At 36.1% G+C, this 20,889-nt stretch overlaps 2 protein-coding genes and 1 non-coding gene across 10 annotated transcripts; 1 reads left to right on the top strand and 2 right to left on the bottom strand.

Annotated features, from left to right (window-relative positions):
- Positions 1–548: 548 nt before the first annotated feature.
- On the bottom strand, positions 549–12,261 carry LOC112522499 (protein transport protein SEC13 homolog B-like). Of its 8 annotated transcripts, XM_025131661.1 has the most exons (4): positions 12,103–12,261; positions 10,741–10,848; positions 2,350–2,437; positions 549–1,729 (listed from the first exon to the last, which is right to left on the bottom strand). In XM_025131661.1, the coding sequence occupies exon 4, from the start codon at positions 1,690–1,692 to the stop codon at positions 787–789; it is 906 nt and encodes a 301-aa protein (XP_024987429.1). In that variant the 5' UTR covers positions 1,693–1,729; positions 2,350–2,437; positions 10,741–10,848; positions 12,103–12,261; the 3' UTR covers positions 549–786. The 8 variants fall into 8 exon arrangements, with proteins under 8 accessions (XP_024987429.1, XP_024987428.1, XP_024987431.1 ...); XM_025131660.1 differs by lacking the exon at positions 2,350–2,437; XM_025131663.1 differs by lacking the exon at positions 10,741–10,848.
- Positions 12,262–14,917: 2,656 nt separating this feature from the next.
- LOC112523454 (LRP chaperone MESD-like) lies at positions 14,918–18,104 on the bottom strand. Its single transcript, XM_025133069.1, has 3 exons — positions 17,739–18,104; positions 16,587–16,715; positions 14,918–15,382 (listed from the first exon to the last, which is right to left on the bottom strand). Exons 1-3 carry the CDS (start codon positions 18,084–18,086, stop codon positions 15,212–15,214), a joined length of 648 nt encoding a protein of 215 aa, XP_024988837.1. The 5' UTR covers positions 18,087–18,104; the 3' UTR covers positions 14,918–15,211.
- Positions 18,105–20,577: 2,473 nt separating this feature from the next.
- TRNAY-GUA lies at positions 20,578–20,666 on the top strand. Its single transcript is given in 2 exon segments — positions 20,578–20,614; positions 20,631–20,666. It is a non-coding gene; the product is annotated as a tRNA-Tyr (tRNA).
- The last annotated feature ends 223 nt before the right edge of the window (positions 20,667–20,889 follow it).

Here is a 20,889-nt window from a genome sequence, read left to right as displayed (position 1 = left end):
GAACTTCAATGTTTGAATCAAAGGTTCATTATCTTAGACTAATTTGATATTTTATCAGGTGTACTATTTTTCTTATCATACATACCAACATCAAAACTCACTTTTTACATTTTTAATGCTTTGATTTGACATTATTCTAACATAAACAAGGGTGCATATAACACCAACTTTATCAATTATTATAATTTCCCGGAATAAACCATGAATTTTCTAGGCCTAATGTCATACTAAATGTGAGACAACAAACTTTATTTCCTGTCATACCCCAGGTACCAAACCAAACGCACCCTTCTTTTTATTAACATGGATATTCAACCCGCTATTCGAGCCGACTAATCCCAGAACGACCACCTGCTTTGCAGATAGCCCGAAGTCACCGCATTTGAACCTCCGTAGCCACAAGGGGATTTTTATTCCTCCTTGGATTTGAACCTGGGACCTCCTGGTACTTTTGACCTTTGGAGCCAAGCTCAACCCAATCAGGCACCACCCCTATGGTTACCAAACGCACCCTTAATGTAGTAACTGGTTAAAAGGCTACAAATTTGAGTAAGAAAACTAGCATCTTCACAAAATACTAAAAACAGGACTACAAAGTCTTCACAATCGACATCAAACAGACCATAAGCTTCTATTCATGATGAATAATGATGGCAATACAAGGAAAAGAATAAAGGACCAGAAAAGTCTAATTATATAAGTTAGCTAGTATTCGAAATGGTTTGAAGCAAAATCGAATCTAAAAGGATAACAGGAAATGCGGTATAACGAACCTGAAGATAAGTGCTAATCGACAGTAGTCACCTGTTGCCATTCTCCATCAACGGCTTCTTTCCACAAAGTGACGTTATTGTCGCCAGCAGCCACCGCCAAAAGATTTCCGGTTAACGACCACGAAACCCTCCAAACCGGGACCTTGAAATCATACAACACCTTACCATTCCAATTATCCCCTTCTTTACCCACGGTCCATATCACCACAGTCCCATCCTCGGAAGCACTTGCAATTGTCGATTTAGGAAGTCCTAAATTCGGGGCCCACGCAACAGCACGCACCCAATCGGTGTGCATTTGTAAGGCCGGGAAACAGTCCATCTTCCAGATCCCATTAGACAGCTTCCAGACCTTTACAGTATTGTCGCATCCACCAGAAGCCAGTTTTTGTACAGGTTCAAAAGCGCCAGATCCAACCAGAGCCCCAGGAGCCATTGACGGTGCCCATGTAACCGAGGTTACTCCAATCGGGTGAGCCTGGTCAATCCGTGTGGTGTCCCACCCACCATCTGACCTAGCGGTATGAACTGAGATGTTCCCATCGGACGAGCCACAAGCCAAGCAGAGGCCAAGCTCGTGTGGTGCCCAGGCAATGGAGTTGACCGAAGATTTATGGTCAGTAAAAGTATGGACCTGGGTCCACTCATTCGGGTTACCTTCCTTCCAAAGTATAACCATTGCATCATAGGAACAGGATGCAAGAAGTGATCCAAATTTCGGGTGGGCCCACGCAACCTGCCATACTGGACCGTTGTGACCGGTGAGAGTAGTAAGGTGCTGGGATGTAGAGTTGTTGCTTACGCCAATTATTTTAATGGTGGCATCTGAAGATGCAGACGCCACTCGCTTTCCATAATAATCCATGCAAACATCATGGACAGTGTCAGTGTGACCTGTTTCAATCTTTTGTGCAGGCATTTTCTGTGATTGGGATCTTTACAAGATGATCGAACTCCTGCACTCCAAAAAAAGTTCAAGAGAGAGTAAATGCAAATGCAAATGCAACTGATAGATAAATACCAAACCAAACAAGCCCAGTATATCCCGTATATCCCACCTGGAGGTGGGGTTCGAGAAGGTGAGATTTACGCAGACCTACCCTCTACCTCAAAGAGTAGAGCGGCTGTTTCCGTGAAAACCCCCGGCTAGTGCAAAGCGTGCGGGAAAAAAAAGGATAAAGCTTGCTCAAAGATTTTGCAGAAAAAGAACATAAGAACAAGAAAGGCAGTGTTAAAATTTGAACGATCCCATTTGCACACCAAGTCTTCTAAGTGCGGAAATGATCGGGGAAGGAAGCCTTTAAGTGCAACATTTTTATTGCTGCACTTTGCGAAGAGGTTATTTCCATGGCTCAAAGCCATGATCTTTTGGGGGCACAGAGGCATATGTACAAAACTGCAGGTTATTCCCTGGAATACAAACTCAATCTAGAGATATAATTTGAAACCAAAAATTGGAACTAACATGCTCAGATATTTTTCGGCTTTTATAGTTGAAGAGTGCTAGGTAAAACCAAATAGTCACGTGTAGAAAGAAATGACCTATACCAAACCAAACAAGCACAGTATATCCCACCTGAAGGTGGGTTCTGAGGTGGCTGAAATGTAAGCGACCTGACCTCCATCCCAAAAGGTAGAGTGGTTGTTCCCTTGAAGACCACAAGCTTGTGCATAGAGTGGAAATACATCATAAAAAAGAAGGTTCGCAAAAGAACTTAAAAAAAAGTGAGTGCTGAAAATTTAACTTTGAAAAACGAGTTAAAAGTAAGCAACCAAAAAACAGATTAAGAAAACATACAAACTGATGCAAGTACACGAAAACATAATCAAGGTAGAAAGGACTACACACCCCTAGTATAATCTAGGATTCAAGGGGGTCTAACTGCCGGCTCACTAAACCTACACCCAACCTCTACCTCTACCTCTCAGAGTCCCTTCCTCCGAGTTTAAGAGAGCTATACATACCCCCCCCCCAAAAAAACAAAGTCTGCTACCCTAATTTTGTGTGAAATTGACTTGACTACCAAACTTCAGAAAAATAATCCCAAAAACATAACTGGTTATGGTAAATGCAAAGGCAATTGCTGCACCATGTATGCCACATGCATCTAAAAGGGAAAAAGAAAAACCTATAGAAAGATGAATTTACTGCTTTTCACCTCTCATTAGTTAAGAATATGCTCCCAAATATACAATTAAAACTCATAAGTAGGGGTGTTTGTGGTGCGTTTTGGGGCCAAACAGCAAATCGCACCGCATATGCGCTTTGAGCATTTTCCCAAACCGCCTTACCGCACCGTATATTTCTCAAACTGCAAAAATCTGCACAGCGAAATGCGGTGCGGTTTATGTGGTTTGTACCTGACACACTTTACACCTACAATCCAGTAATTATAAGATTAAAACTTTATTACAAAATCAACCATAATGTGACCTTAGTCCAAACAAATAAAAAAATACATCTGATTCCCAACTACATATTACATAATTAAAAAAGTCTATACAAACTAAAAATATTACATAATTAAGAAGAGTCTAAGAAAACTAAAAATATTACATATTTAAATACAGTCTAAGAAAACTAAAAAATATTACGTAAACTAGCCTAATTATTGTATATAAAAATATATATTTGCAGTGCAGTTTGCACCGCAGTTTCATGACTCAAAACCACAAACTGCACCACATATCGCGGTTTGGTAAAAATGCAAACTGCAAAACACACCACTGAAGTTCTAAACCGCGCTTTGTGGTGCGGTTCGATGTGGGCAGTTGTGCGGTTTGGATGAACACCCTTATAAGAAAGATAAGAAGGCAACTTGCATTTCTTGAAGAACATAGCAAATGAATTAATCCTATTCTTCATATTGTTAGTGAAAATGCGAGAGATGACTAACAACTTGATTACATGTTGCTAGTTCAAAGTATAATTTCCTAGGTAATAAAGAGTGATGTCCGTCAAAATGTTCAAACCATAAGAATATAGATACATGATAGTCCCTTTTAGCAAAGACCAAATGGATCAACCAAAAACAATGTTTAACATTCTCTTGGTTGTTATATTATGGCCAGTTGTTATCATCTCCTAAATGAAACACATGAATAAGAGGTATTACCAACAAACTTAGAGTTGGATGCCCAATAATATAATGGTACATATTACTATAAACCAGATGAAGGTTCTTGGCGGTGCTTACATACACTAAGGAGGCTTTTGGTTCGCAGAGTGGAATCTGGTGGAAATGAAATCTATCAAAGGAATTGGAATTTGAAAGAACTGAAATGCAGTTTAATGAAGTTTGACCACATGTTTGATTGGCTGGAATTAGGATGGAAAATCTCAAATGAATTGGAATATGCATGTTTGGGGTGGTGGCAGAAGCAATGGTGGTGGTGCTGGTGGGTGTATGCCCGATTTAGTAGAAGGGCCGTCCATGGGGGAGGGAGGGTCAGGCGTATGCCCAGGGCCCAAAAGAAAGAGGGGACCAATTTTTTTCGTGTATACTATATGGCATATAATAGTAGCACAAAAAAATTAATAAATTAAAGAAATACAAACTTTTTAGTTTCTAATATGATCCAAAAAGAATTTACTATTATATCAAGGGCCCAAACATGTATTAGTTAATTACATTGGAGAAGAAAATATGTAAAAAGAACTAATTGGTTGTTCATTCAATAGCATTGCTTATTTTTTTCTCTAAGTTTTTATATCTACTACTAAAATCCAAAAGTACTTTGTCCGGGAAAAATTGATATATTCTCCATCATTCATCTCCCACCGACTCTTTTGATTATTCCATCTGCATGAATTCTATTTCTGTATTAGAATATAGAAGATTTCTTGCTATTAACTAAGAAAAGTCTTGCCTTTTGAAAAAAACTATCAACTATATGAGATGATCTGACTTATATCTATATTTAGGATTTCAAAACTATCTTTCTTTTTTCATACAGTATCGACTCTTTATTACCTAATATTGAGTGCATGAACTTTAAGTACTCTCCTATCTCTAAAACGGGAAAAAAAAAAAGATGGAATTTTGGTTCTAAGATTGATGGTTCCTAAAAAGTTTGTTTTAACCCTAAAAGTTTAAATTGGTGATGAGAAAATTAACATGACGTGACATTAACATGATGTGACATGGAAACACACCTAATTTATATTGACTTACATAAAGTGTTACTCTAAATAGTCAATATTGTGACCCCAAATGATGTCAATCTATGTAGTAAAGGTATATCATAGAGCGCGTTTGGTGGTGGAACGAATTTACGATGCTATGTAAAAGTGAAATGGTAGATGATATTAATTTAGAAGTAATTATTGATTGATTTTGCATCTAGGAATACTCGGAAAAAAAGGTTTTATATAGATTATTAGTAGTTTTTTAATTCAATTTTATATCTGATGATAAAAATAATATATTGAATTTTTTTCGGTACTTATCGAGGGCCCGGTTTTACGTCTAGACTAGGGTCTTATAAAGTATCAAGAACGGGCCTGTTTAGAAGTAGCATGTCACGAAAGGTACATCTACAATTTTCATGCTTGAAACACAATGTTATAATAAATACACAAGTGCATAAAGGTTAGGAAAGAAGGTTGAAGGTCTTTGAGTAGTATAAGCATGTGGTATACTAGATAAATTTAGTATAAGCATTTTAATTGAAACAATAATAAGTCTTCCCTTGGTTAACTGATAATTGTCATTCGTTTGCTTTGAAATTTCAAGTTTGTATTTGTCATGCATATAATGAACTTATATCATTTTTCTAATTTTAAGACCTAATTTTTCCATTAATAATACCTCTTGTTCTTCTGGTGTAGCTATTGATTTTTCCTTGCAAACTTGATATGTATTTAAAATTGTAAGCCCGTGACAACTAATAAACTAATTTTATTGTTTGACATCTTGACAATCTTATTGCATGAGGTGCTTATGCTTGTAGTAGAACTTAATCTTCTTGATGTAATCATAAAAAGTCGTTTTTGCTTTCCCATATAAGGAAAATCATTCATGTTAAGTAGGTACCTACATGTATTTTTGAATTTATCATTTCATCAGCATAATAAATTAAAAATAAGAACGATATTATAGTGATGAAATAATATATTTAAAAATACATGTAACTACTCAATATGAATGATTTTCTTGATATAGGAAAGCAAAACGGCTTTTTATGATTATTACCAGAAAATTAAGTTATACCACAACACAAACATAACGATTGCATACAATAAGATTGTCAAGATATCAGACAACCATTCTGGAGTTCTTTATTAGTTATGTTTAATTTTGAATGTCTAACATAATGTTTCTGATTTCAAATTTTAAATATATCAATTTTATAAGGAAAATGGATAGCTACACCATAAAAAACAAGAGGTATTATTTATGAAAAAAATTAATAGGTATTAAAATTTAAAAAATGATATGAGATCATTATATGCATGACAAATACAAACTTTAAACTCAAAGTAAAAGAATGACAACTATCAGTCAACCAAGTGAAGACAATATTGTTTCAATTAAAATACTTATACTAAATTATTCTAGTATCCCACATGTTTATACTAGTCAAGACCTTCAACCCCCTTTCTTAACCTTTATGCACCTACATATTTATTTTAGCATTGTGTTTCAAGCACAAAAATTTGCACACGTGGTTTTAAAAATCGTCTGAGGCATGCAACCGCACCTGAGGCCGCCTCTTGGATCCTGGACGAGGCTTACGCTTGGTTCGATGAGGCGTTGTCGAAGCATAAGCCTCATATGATCGGCTTTGGTAATGGTTTATTTGGCTTTTTTAAGCTACATGGCAGTAGTAGTACTTCTCTTTATACTTCTACATAGTAGAAGTGTCTTTTTATTTTAAAAACTAAAAGTCAAAACCCAATGGACCCAATGTGTACTTTTAATATTTTAAAACCAAAGAAGCTAGCACTTTCTTCTCTCGATCAAAAGTGTGGTTTGACCTTTTCTCTTCCTCCAAGCAACCAATTTCCACACCTTCTCAGCCTATTTCTCTGTGTCACTCTGTGATAACCGGGTTTTTGGTTATACACTTGAGGTAATATTTATGTGATTATTTGATTATGTGAATATGTGCATATTTATATATGTGAAAGTATGTATGCATGAGAATGTTAATATGCATATGTGTATGCATGTTTTATATGTTAACATGCATAAATGGTGGAAGTAAAATATGCATGTATGTATGGATTTTTATACATAGTCTAAGGTGTTAATGGGAAAAAGAAATTTAATAATATTTCTTAGGCACCGCCTGATTTCGAAAGGATAAGAAGAGGCCAATTTTATATATTTCTTTTCCAAACCGCCTCTTTTGATAATATAAAAAGGAGGTTTCTTTTTTAGGAAGGTTATCTTCAAACCTGGAAACAGAGAGAGAAAAGTGTGTGAGTTCCTTCTAAAAGTTTAGAAGCTGGAAATTTGGGTTAGAAGTTAAAGCAGTTTGTGTTGATGTTTTGTTGCATAAGGTGAGTTTTGCTTTAAACAACAGTCTTTGAATTTGTTAAGATTACAGGTTTTTGTGGAACTGATGATAATATTGTGCAGTCGGTATGTGTATTTTATGAAGATTTAAAGGCTGATAAGAACCTGTAGACGGACAGTGTTGTCCGATGAAAGTGTGTCCAAACCATTTGTGAATGAAAAGAGTATTTTTTTTTTTTATCTTTCAAATGAGGCTAAAAATCTGGAAAAGGTAGTGTTGTGATTTTCTTTCAAGACGATTGTGAGATGAGGTTTGTTTTGAAAGAAATGAGTTTACAAATGTTTCTTCAGGACGGTTGTAACGTAAGTCTGTTCTGAATTGAAACAATGTTTCTAGGGGACGGTTGTGACGAAAATCTGTTCCGATATGGAACTATTTTATCAATGTTTCTACAGAACGGTTGTGACGAAATTTTGTTCCGGTATGAAACTATTTTGCCAATGTTTCTACGGGACGGTTGTGATGTAAGTCTGTTCCGGTATGAAACTACTTTAAGGCCATTATTGGCTAAATTTACAGATTTATCTGTAGATTTGAGGAAGAATAAGGATGGCATATTAAGGAGAGATGTACATCTGAATAAGGGTGGCATTTGAATAGCTCTTGTTATTGTATCAATAAGAGATAATAGCTCTGGGTTAAAATTTGTCTGTGACTTGGGAACTTAGAGATGTTGCACTTATTAAAATAATAACATTGATGTTATTGAGAAGAGGAAAACGGCTATAACCAGAGGCATCATTTGCCTATGATTTCAAATGATTTTAATGAAATCAGAGTATTCGGTTTTATAGTTGATCAAGAGAAACAAGTATTTGATCGGAACCAGAAGGGCTCTGGTTGGTCTTTAAGACAGACCAAAGGGCCTCTGGTTGTGTGGAAAATCTTTTTACGTGTTTTCAGGAATCTTGTGATCTAGAGGCTCTGTATGTACTATACAGACTATGTATCATAAACTTGGTCATGCGAATAGTTTTTAAAGTATTTTCAGAATTTATATGACCCAGAGGCTCTGTATGTACTATACAAAGGCTTTGTATCATGAAAGTTGTATTTTCAAGTTTTTACGTCTGAGCTCTGTGTCCGAGAGTGGGGTTCGAGCTCTGTGTCCAAGTGTGGAGTCCAAGCCTTGTGTCCGAGTGTGGTGTCTGAGCTCTGCGTCTGAGCTCTGTCTTTTAAATCTTAATTTATATTTTCTTTCAAGTCTAAGCCTTTTAAAAATCATTTGCAAATAGAACAAAGAACCAGAGGAGCTCAGGTTATATTTTAGTGATCCTTTTTATTTATTTTTTTTAAATTCTATTCTGGCCTATTTGGACCAGAGATTTTGATCATCCAGAGGGTCTCCAGTTGAATGGTAGCCTTAGTTATTTTTGAAGTGTGAGTGCAGAGGCTCTGGGTGGTAGGAGCAGAGGCTCTGGCCAACTAGAAGAAATGGTTTAATAAAAGAACTTTGTCCCTTAGAAACTCCTTAGTAACCAGAGGAGCGCTGGTCCTTAAGAGCAGGGAAGCTCTGACCAGTTGAGCCAAAGGAGTCTTGCGTCTCTGTATTTTATAATTGATGCAAATTTCAGGGAGCATGTATCTGTATGTGAAAAGATGTTTTAAAGTAAATTTTGGTGATCTTCACCCTGCAATTGCAAAGAAGGGGTTATCTCACTAGACCTTTCGGTCTAACCCTCATCTTGTGTTTTAAATATGCATTGCAGGATCAGCAGGGTCTCGGGATATTAAGGGGAAGGGAAATATATGACTATTTTCCTTATATGTTTATCAGCTGTTTTTGAAGATACATGTAGACATACATGTGATAGTACAAGGTTATTCTTTTGGAAATTTTCAATTGTAGATTCTGTATATATAGAATCCTTGTACTAGTGGGACCTATGAGGTGTAATCTGCATTTTTTTAAATGAAATATATGTTATATGCAAATGTAGAGTATGGGGTGTCACACACTCTTTCATCTAATCATCTGTCAAGAACCATTGAACCAACGCCCTTAGTAATTGAGTATTATATATTGTAAATAAGTGTGTATACATTTGTGTAGTATATGTACATATTTTGGTGGATATATATTTCTGCCTCGGGGGCTTACGCCTCAGAACGCCTCAAGGCTTACGCTTCGCCTCATTGAGGGAAAACACCTTGAGGCCCGATTCCGACTTTTAAAACCTTGTTGCGCATATACTTTTCACGACATGCTACTGCTGAATTGGGCAAACAACCGTTGCTTCGGGGAAGAAGTGGGTTTAAGGATCAAAACAGAGTCCGATAATGCTAGCTAGTTCAAAGATAAGATCTATGAGGCATTTCATCAAACACACACCGCTCAGATTCAAGATTCACAAAAGTCAGCCCAATAGTCATTTGACATATCATGGCTGATCTATTTCTTATCAGGATAAACGAAATATAAAACCCCCAAAAGAATTCCAAGATCATAACAGAAAATAGGCAGAATCTTTACATGTGTTCATTAGAGTAGAGCCATGATTATTACCTAGGGTGGTCCTCCCAAATAAAACAAAAATTCTGACTGTTTAATCTTATCATCGTTAGTTGGCTCCAATGAATCGACTTAGCAATTCCAATAATCAACATAAGAGAGAGTGATTAACTTAACACTTTCAAACAAATACGATGAACACAGCAATTTCAGTAATCAACACACCAATTTCAATAATAAACACAAGAAATTCAACGGTCAATATGATAAGCTTAACACTATCAAACAAATATCCAACAATTTGGAAATTTCAACATAACAGGACCATTCAATAATTAATACTAATTACTAGGAGATGAGGATCTCAATAATCAACATAACAGAGAGAGAGAGAGAGAGATGAACCCTAAAAATTAAAAGTGATCGAACCCTGAAAATTTGACTTACTTCTAAAAGCTTATTCCTACAATCCATACAGCCTATGACGTCTTTGCACACACAATCGGACAACAATTGTAGGGGGGATTGAGTGATCGTACTCGGTGCTTATGGTTTTGGGTGTGCGACAGTCTCAAAGGTGAGGGTCTGATGTATTTTGGGGGTGGACCTTCAAATGGTAGCTGGACTATATAGATTTTGGGCCATCTAAAAAGTTTCTTAGAAAAAGTTCAGGGCGGTGCTGACCCCGGGCCAGTGCTGGCTTCAAGACCATTTTGTGTGTGTTTTCAAGCAAATAAATGGGAGTTTTAGGTTTATCATTTAAATTACAGACGTAAGCAGGAACACGAGGCAACAAGGACATAAACAGCTTGTTCATTCAGATCACAGTTGCTTTCATACCAAATTAAGGTTGCCGATTGCAAAGATAATTAGGTCAATTGAACTCGATAACTAAGAACTAACTGATCTGTTGGCTAAACAACGCATCAGTTAACAAAAGCAAGCCGGAAATATACATACAAAATTATGGATCAGAATATATAAGATTACCTGGATAGCACTAAGTTGTGGCACCGGTAAGAATATTCCGGCGACGGCCACCGGGAAGAGGAGGGAGATTAATGCAGGAGAGCTTTTTGGAGAATGTATTGCTACTTGCTAGTAAAAATACAAACGAACAAAAAGTCAGGCCCATATTGCCAAGCCCAGAATCCACCTAAAAAAGGTACGGGTCGGGTAACGGATCAGCTGGTCCCAGTCCTCATCCGAATCAAATAAGGGTGCGTTTGGTTTGCAGGAATGTTTCTGAGGGATTTGGATTCCCAGGAGGGATTTGGATTCCATGGGATTTGGATTGGATTGGATTTAAAATTCATTCATGTGTTTGGTTTGCAGAATTTGGATTGGATTTGAAATCCATTCCTCTGTTTGGTTTGTAGGATTTGGATTTGGATTTTTTTTTTTTTTTGTAACAACATATGAAGTACAAATCGGAACATTAATCGGAACAGCATATGAACTAAATCGGAACAGAATATGAAGTACCCTTATGTATTTGAAGTACAAATCGGAACAGAATATGCAGAAATTGAAGTACAATATGCAGAAATCGAAGTACAAATCGGAGCATTAATCGTATTGTGAAGTCGTAACAGAAATCGTAGTAAATAGAAATTACCTGTCTTCGGCGATGGAGACGAACACGGTGGGAGAAAGCGACAGAGATGGAGACGACCACGGTGGGAGAAAGCGACGGAGCCGGAGACGGCCACCGTGGGAGAAAGCTACAGAGCCGGCAATGTTTGAGGCTGGAGGAGACAGCAAAGTTGGAGGCTGGAGGAGATGGTCAGGGATGAAAATGGAGGATGAGATGGAGACATGACCTAGGGCAAGATTTGGAATCCCACGGAAATGGATTTTACAAAACCCGTGTCCTTTCAAAGGATTCTAAAATCCACCGGTCACGGGATTGTTAATGAATCCCAGGATTTTAAATTTTATCAATCCTACAAACCAAACACAGGATTGGAATGGATTTTAAATCCAAATCCCTCCAATTTCATTCCAATCCTGCAAATGCGCAGACAGGACAGGACAGCTGTTCAGCAAAAAAACATTTACAGAGCTCATTCAAACTAAAATGCAACTTCAAACACTAAAATCTTATCAATTTCTTCAAGTTGACTACAGAAAACACACGAAGATGCACAAATGGAGAACCAAATTCAACCCAAACCGTTAAAGTAGCTACATACAGAGCTTAAATCCATCGAAAAATGAGCTTCACAAACAAGAAACCTAATTACATAATTATAAACATACGACTAAATTGGATTTCTAAGCAGGTGAAAAAACCTTGAATGATGATACGCAATTACTTGAAATCCATAGATTAGAAATCGAAGGACTTACCAGTCGAGAAGCAACAGTCGATTGGATATGGAGAGAAGAGAAGCGTACCGTCGATTGGAACAGTCGAGAAGAGAAGCAACGCCGATTGGAACTCGCCGTCGATGGTCGCCGTCGATGGAGTTGATGAAAGAAGCGATGGAGCCGGATGAAAAGGGGGTTAGGTCTTCCTTCACATGTGATGAGCCGGGTAGGAGAAAAAGGGTAACGGAGGGAAAAAATGTTGACTTCCACTTGGTTCTAGGGGGTATAGTTGAACAAGCCTAACTCATTTTGTCCAATTTAGTTCCGCTTAGTTTCATATCTAGCCGCACCAAATGTAGAACAAATGTGTTCTGTTATATTCTATCTCATCCTGTCCAGCGTACCAAACGCACTCTTAGGACCAAACCAACGGATCCAAATATTGTTGAAGTAAGAAGGTCTCGTGCAATGCAGCGGGTTACATCTCGATTTTAATATTTTGTTTTATTTATTTTTTTGTCCTATGAATGTTATAATACGGTTTTATGTGGTTTTGAGAAAATGATAATGTTTTTATTTTTGAATAAGTTATAAATTTGAAAATATTATAAAATTATGAAGAAAAAAAATATATCGATATTAGTATCAAATTAATTCTTTAAAAGTTCTTATTTTTTTATATAATTTTTTTAATTTACTTTTTTATTATAATTTAATTTAGATTTTTTACATGTGATGTAGGTTGATAGGAAAGGTTTCTTCTAGGTTCGATAACGGAGGTAGGGCAAGGTGCTGGGTCGGGCATACCAAAAAACTATTCCTTACCGGATGGATTTCTTCATTATTTGAGTTATTGTCTTCGGGTATATTCAAAACTTCTGCTACAACGATAACGTCTTCATCCTTATTTACCTTCCACAATGTTGACTGTTTTGGAGACTGGTTCAAATCTTGAACCAAAAAACTATCAGCTTCAAAATCATTTATCGGTTCAAAAACCTCAGTCGGTTGGTTTTGATAATGTTGCTTTGCTATCGACGCCTTCGACACATGAACAAAATTATCAGGTTCATTCATGACGACAACACCATGTTGATTGATCCCGACAACATTGTAGGGATGGCGCCACTACAACCAGGAAAAAAAACTACCGGTTTGATTGATTCTATCATCAAAATATAGATTTTCACCACTACCGCCGGGGAAGAAACTGTTCAGTTGATTTATTCAGACAAGAAAATATGGATTTCCTTCATTACCACCAGGTTAGAAATAACATGATTGATTGATTCCAGTAGAACTATAGGAATTTCCACCACTGCCACCAGGGTAAAAAGTACCTGTTCGATTCATTGCAGAAGGACCGTAAGGGTTTGCACCACTACAGCCGGGGAAAAACATATTTGGTTGATGGATTATGACACTTGACAGATCTCCACCATCACCATCGCCACCCCCGTGGACAACAAAGAATGTCAAAATTTGCGATAAATTTTGATGAACGGCGTTTTGGAACATCATCACATTGTCGTCATTACCTAGCTCAAATAACTCACAACTCAAAGGATCTTTATAAAATAACCTAAAACGACTACGTAAACTTAATTTTTTCGCAACACGCTTCACCACACCAGAATGTGTCATCGGCGAAGGCAAAGATAATATACATGTAGGCGCTCCTAACGACATACACTCTAAAACACCATTTATCGTCCGGAACAAACCTCCACTTTGAACATACACGAAACCATTATCACTATGAGATGATTTCATATATGTGTTAAGAGTTGTGATGATAGATTATGTTTAAAGGTTATAATGGTAAAAGTGTTTGAATTAATACATTTTTTTATATTTGGATTACTACAGTTATATATACTACATTTTAATCTAAAAAAGATAAAATACCAATAAAAAACAAACCCTATGTCTAGTCATGTCGTCATTGAGTTGTCAAATCAACCAAAAAGTTGGGTCATAAAATGTCTCCACTACAAGACGAAATAAGAATGAAAGCCGCATTATACAGGGGCGATTTTGATAAAAAGTGGAGAAAATCATATTTTTGTCCCCCAAGTAATATAACATGAGACTCATCCATGCCTCAAATAGAGAAATCGCCCCAATAAAGTAAATCGCCCTCCAGGAGCGATTTTGGTGGTCATTTTATGAAAAATATCTGAAAAATGGTCATTTTATTAATATACCACGTATAAATTGGGGGTCATCAACAATGCAAAGGAATGTACACCAACATAAAACAATATAATGAAAATATTCATTCCCATTCTATGCTATATTCTTTTTCGTTGTCATTACCATTACTTAAAACGAACCAAACACACCCCCCTAAATAAAACCAAAGTTTAAACCGTTCTATGGCATAGAAAATCCAACAAAAAATCGTTGTCATCCTCTCTTTAGCCGCGTCGGACTCGGACGTACGTTTTTTGTATTTCTTTAGAACCATCACATGGTCCGTGTTCATTTTGCCATTTATGTCCAGCAAAATTAATAGATCACCACTAAACAGCCATAATCTTTTCATTTGCATGTTCTAAAAAGGATTTGTTTGACATGCATTAATATTTTAAGAACAAGATCAATTATGCCATCGCCATCTATTATATAAGTTAACAAATAAAAGTCAAAACTGATAAAGAATTAATTAATAAAACAGAGGAACATCATTGACTAAAGCATAAAGCATTAAATCATAAGATCCCATCTCAGTTTGACAGATGAAGTGTAAATGTTTCTTTATGAAGTTGAAAAAAACCGATAAAGCATGAAATTTGGGTATACGTTAACCGGATTAGTCTGCAGTCTTAATAAGAGGTTTGTCCTTGGTTAACTGTAAATCGTTGTTTACCGACAAAATACCTTCATTATCTTGTGCTGACCCAATAGCAAAATAGTAATCTTGCTGGGTAAGTGCTCTGACAGCACCAGAAGTTAGATCAATCTTTAGACAAACTAGCTAATGCTGACCGAATCAGCACCGGTCAGCAGGCAAACAATCCCTAAGTACCATTTTTGGGATCATGAAAGTGCAAAACTCAAAAAAAATATTAGATGTTTGTGAAGATATCTAAGCAATGATGTCCAAATTAAGAAGCAAGAAACAAGAAAATGTAGCTTGATTTGATTATAACTCATCTTTCTCATGATCATTGATTGAGGGATGAGCATGGCCTTCGTCATTGCCATGGAGTTCTGCAAAAACATCATCGAATGGAGGATCTCCTGGCCTTCGGAAAAGTCGATCCCCGATTTTCATCTCATATGCCTCCGGTTGGCTCAATATAAAGTCTTTCAACTAAACAATCAAAACACGAATTAACCCATGAACACAAGTATAACAATACATATTGGGACGAAGGATTGTGAGAATAGGAGATAAGGTGAGAAGTGTAAGAAGGGATTTGGACCATTGATCACTTTTAATCTCAAACCAACCCATGAATTTCACTTTAGAAATGAATTGATGCGGTGCTTCTCATTAGTGTTGATCTAGTGGAACTCTTCAATTAAGATTGATCCAAGAGTGGAGATCTCTTCTTACCCTCTCCCAGTAACCCAACACCATATATTGGTCACTGTAAGTAAGATTTTGTGATTTAACAGTGATCAAATCTTGGTGATTTCTTCATATTTCAACAACAATGTCACTGTTACCAGCCAAGTTCATCTAATATCTAACAATTTTTGCTCACAATGACCTTCCAAATCATGCATGTGTTCCACATGTGAGTTTAAGATAGTCCCTTCAATGTTAGATCTACATGTTTGTGCATGTATTACACCACATGTATGTTGGGTCAACAAATCATAAAATATCGAGTGATTCAACCCTTTTTGCAATGGTCAAACTTAACTTGTTGCTGCAAGGTAATCATAATTCTCATAAAGTGTCAAAGAAACGATACAGTTTGTAGATTGAGTGATTTTGGACAAAGTACAAACATAAATGCGAAGAAATGCCATTTTCGACATAGTAATGCGCTATATTACATTTACATGTACATTCAGTCATTCATATTCATCAATTTGTTGGATATTAAGTGAGTGGCTTGTTGAATCTCTATATTTTGTTTTTAGTTGAAAGCAAATCATCATTCTTGTGATAATGCCAAAAAGAACAATATATTTTGGAAAATAAAGTGATTTTGAACAAACCACAGAAATGCAAATGCGAAAAATAAAAGATTTCTTGTTTGACACTCTTTTTCATTATATTGCTCATCCTCACAAAGTGTATTGTTTGTTTTACTTCCACAAGAATGATTGTTTGTTTGCAAAGAAAAATATTCAAGTATAACAATTCAAATACCAATCACTCCTTTGATATAGGATAGATTTTAACGGTAACTCTAGATTCAACTTTCTAGCTTTTACAGTTGGGACATTCTCATGGGGTTTGTATGCGAGTGTGTGTTCAAATTTTGTTTCTCAGCAATTAATTTAGAAGATTGCTCGGGAGTAATATCACAAAAGAATTTGAAAGGCTATTTGGAACGAACCTCTAGAGTGTCTTGGCCTTTTTCCAGAGTGAACATTATTGTGCTCACATCAACACCCATAAATTTGACCTCTATAGCTCCAGTTCTTGCAATTTTGCTCCATTTCATTGCAATATCTGTTATCACATCCTGCAAATTATGAAAAAAAGTGATCCATCTTCCAGTTAAGTTCACCAAAATGGCAATACTTAAATATAATCCCTTAAAGAATTTTAGCACATATGAGAGTGGTCATACATCTGAGAATATCCCTTGATCCGACAGCTTACGAAACTAATGATCAAAGTAACATCTGGATAATATAGCACTGTGAGATGCGGCTGCGAAATGCATTTGATCTTCAACTACTCTACAATCTCTAATAGTTTTAACATGAGAACTTTTCCCCATCCTGCTCTCGCCCAAGCATATTGACCAAGTGTTCTAATGGGATCCCTACTTTTGTTCCTGCTGATCATAACCCCTTTAGAAGGGCTAGCAATGTACTGAACTGGTGGCATTATGCTACTACCAGGAGTCCGGAATCGGACAAAAATAACTTTATACATTACATATTTTCTTAATTAAACAATTAGATCCTACCAGGAGTTCTACTTCTCTTAATTTCTTTTCTCAAATCATGGTACATTTCCTATTTGATTACTGTCTCTTCATCTGCTTTGTGTAGAGTAAATCATCTAATTGCTAAAAGGATCCCACAAAAGTAATACATTCAATTTAACGAATAAAAGGTTGAGACGAAAAAAATGCTTCCAATAGGTTGCTTGTTTGTACGGCACAATCAAGCAATGCAGTGCAGCAATTATGATTAACTTTGCTTGACACCCTAGAATTCTTCAATACTTTGAGTAACTTTCAGATCCAAAACCTAGCCAGTAGCCAGCGATTGATTATCACAATTCACATAAGGAGCTATCTTTTGAAATTTTGTCTTAAATCTGATGGATTGTGCTAGATGAGATCTTTAATACTTCTCATAAACGATCAATAGTTTGTTATCAGTTCCTCTAAACATATTTGTTATTGAGAAATTAACGTATTTGAATATTCGAAGTCAATTCTTAGCTCTTCGATGGTAAACTATAAGAAAAAAAAAACCTGGAATGCAAATGAAGCTTTGTCAATTTTCAAACAGAAGAAGAATCAAGTTACCGGAGTACGTCGAACGCCTAACCGGAGCTTAACGAAGCCAAACGACGGACCGTGTTGTCGTTTCATCATCTCTTCCTGCATCTGAGCTAAGTCCATCTCCGAGAAATCAACCGGCGGCGGATCAAACTTCTCCTCCGTCAATTTCTTCTTCTGTCCCCATTCCTTCCACGCCTCGTCCTCCTCATCGTCCACCACATCATCTAGCTCATCAGGAATGTGAATCCGCGCATTTTTCCCGCCTAATACGCCGCTGTTTCCATAAACAATTAGAATCAGAAGTACGAGTAAGAGGCGAATCCAAGAAGACACCATCTCCATCGCCTTCGCCGTTCTCATGTGATTTGCCATTGATTTCGCTGCCTGCTGTGTGATGATGTTATATGCGTATATGCATATATATATATATATACTGCTACTTCATATTCCCCAACAGCTTTTCAACCTGTAACAATGTTTCCATGCGCACCTTGGCGCATATTAGCACAGGGGTAATTCACACCATATTAGGTGATAGTACATAATTCAATAAGTTAAGAAAAGGATCTTTGCATTTTTTTTATCCGTTGCAATTGAAGTTGGGTTCAATTTTTTCCCCTACGGGAAAGAGAATGAGAAGGGAAGGAAATATGTGTTCTCAGCAGATTAACGGTTGATATTTATTGGATAAAAAGAAAACCGATTCAATTATTCATTGAATGTTCGATTTCGCTAATCAATATGATCTGATTAATATTATATAATCGATTCAATCCAATCCAATGGATAATTGAATCAGTTCGATTTCATCCATTGGATATTTTTATTGGATATCCAACGGATGATCTGATGGGATTTGATTCATACAGTGTGTTAATTCAGTCTAATTTTCAAACAAATTAATTAATCATTTCATACAAAACAAATTTCGATTTAAGCAGTTTGAAAATAAATTAATTGGATGCTAGTTGGATAAAACTTAGATGGATAACTGGATGATACATTGGATGTTGATCGATGAGATTCGGTTTTGGTTGGTTCTGGATTGACATCCGAGAACCGACCGATTCAAATTGAATGTTGGAATTTTCAATCCGATCCGATCCAATTACAATTAGGTATCCAATTATGGTCGGTCGATTATAATTGAATCGGTCAATTCAAATTCGATCGGTTGATGTTCTACACCCCCTGTTTATTATGGTTGGATTCATGTGAGAATTGAAGTTATAATGAGAAAGTTAAGAATGAATCTCCACATTTGAATCAATCATAATTGAAGATTAACACTAACACGGTACATCAAAATGCACTAGATCAATTTCTATGAGAAGCGCAATTCATGGGATGGAGGAGAGATTAAAAGTGATCAAGGGTCTAGATCACTTCTTTTACTTCTCATCTTAACTTTTATTCCTACACGATTTTTCATCTTAACTTTTATTTTAAGTAACTGAAAAATTGGTATCGTATCATGCCAACTTATTTTTAATTACTTGTTAATTAAAACTCAATCATTTTAAGAAAACATATTTTGATTTCTAAATAATTATCATCTTATTTCCAGGTTTGCTAAATATGGATGTATATACAAAAATTGATTGAATTCGTTTGCCTAATCCTAATACTTCTAATAACTGATCCATACCTAAACGGTACATCATCGCTCCTTAATGGCTGCTTGTATCGTATGAAGGTTATCTGTATGCTTGTAAATATAGAGATAAGTAGTACAAATACATATCACCGTAACAACTATGATTTACATGTTGTGATGTATTTGCCAAACAAGATTTAGGGGTTGTTTGTTTGCCTCTTAATCGGTAAGAGGCAGGGGCTGTTTGGCAAAAGAAATTGAACCTCTTAATGGTGACAATTACCTCTTAACCATTTTGCATCTAAGGGGCTGCCTAATGGTTCAGAGCCTTAACTTTCCAGGTTTACCCTTCACCCATCTCCTTCATCATCGTTCCTCCTCTAGCAACCTCTTTGTTGATATTTAGAGAACATTTATCAAACAACCATATTTCATTCAGCACTTAACCATTCTGACCCTCTTAACCATTCTGACCACTTAACCATTCTGCACAAAACCATTCAGCAACTGCCAAACAGCCCCTTAGTATGACCAAACCAAAAGTTGGCTCTAATCGACTCTATCCATATGCAATCGAACACTTTTTTACGTTACCTTGCAAAAAGTTTCAAATCAAGCTAAACATGTGTGACTCGACGTGTACGATATATTTTCAAAACATTTATGTAACTAATTAAATCACTATGCTCATTCTTTTGTCTCAAACAAACAATCATATTCTTACGTACTTTCTAATTAATCTGTATCATTTGTTCAAAATCATTAATTTTATTACAAGTCGTGACACTTTTTGATGATCTATAAGAACGATAGTTGGTTTTCAAACCGAAAAAATCCAATACAGAGTTCAATTGGTCGGTCACAACAAATCATCATCCAATCAATAAAAAAAAATACTTAACCAGCTATTAAGATTCTAAAACACCCCTTAGAAATCAAAACTATTGTTAAAAACCACGTTTGCATATTTTTGGAATACTACTGGGCCGTCTATCAAACACTTAAGCGGTAAGCGCTTACCAGTAAAATTCAACACTATCATTTACTTACCGGGTAAAATTTTAGTTCACAAAAACGACACTGTATGCAACAATTTACCTGGTAAGAGTCATCACTCTCACTTATCGGATAAGACTTTTGTTCTTGCCTTACTCTTACCATGTAAGATTTTTAGTTTTTATCATATTCATCCGGTAAGGTAATATGATTTGGTGTTTAAAACTGGGATAGCTATAATATTAATACGTAACGAATAAATAACACAATCCGACCTTAGCTCAGTTGGTAGAGCGGAGGACTGTAGTTGGTCAATTGCTGATATCCTTAGGTCACTGGTTCGAATCCGGTAGGTCGGATTTTTTTCCAGCTACTTTTTTTTAAAGCTATAATTAAGCCAGAATTTACCCAAAAAAATGGATTTTGTCCACGTTATAAATACTTTCTGTACCATTAATAATAATTTATTATATACTAATTATATTATTCGATTTATTCTACAAAATTGTTTATTATTGGATCATGTAAAAGTGGTTACGAGTATTTTTCGATAGCTATTTTTGGTCAAAAAATACATCGACC

This window comes from Cynara cardunculus (assembly GCF_001531365.2).
Source record: "Cynara cardunculus var. scolymus isolate 2C chromosome LG 12, CcrdV1, whole genome shotgun sequence".
Taxonomy (NCBI): Eukaryota; Viridiplantae; Streptophyta; class Magnoliopsida; order Asterales; family Asteraceae; genus Cynara; species Cynara cardunculus.
Note: the sequence above shows the minus strand (reverse complement) of the source record. Positions and strands in the feature narration are given on the sequence as shown.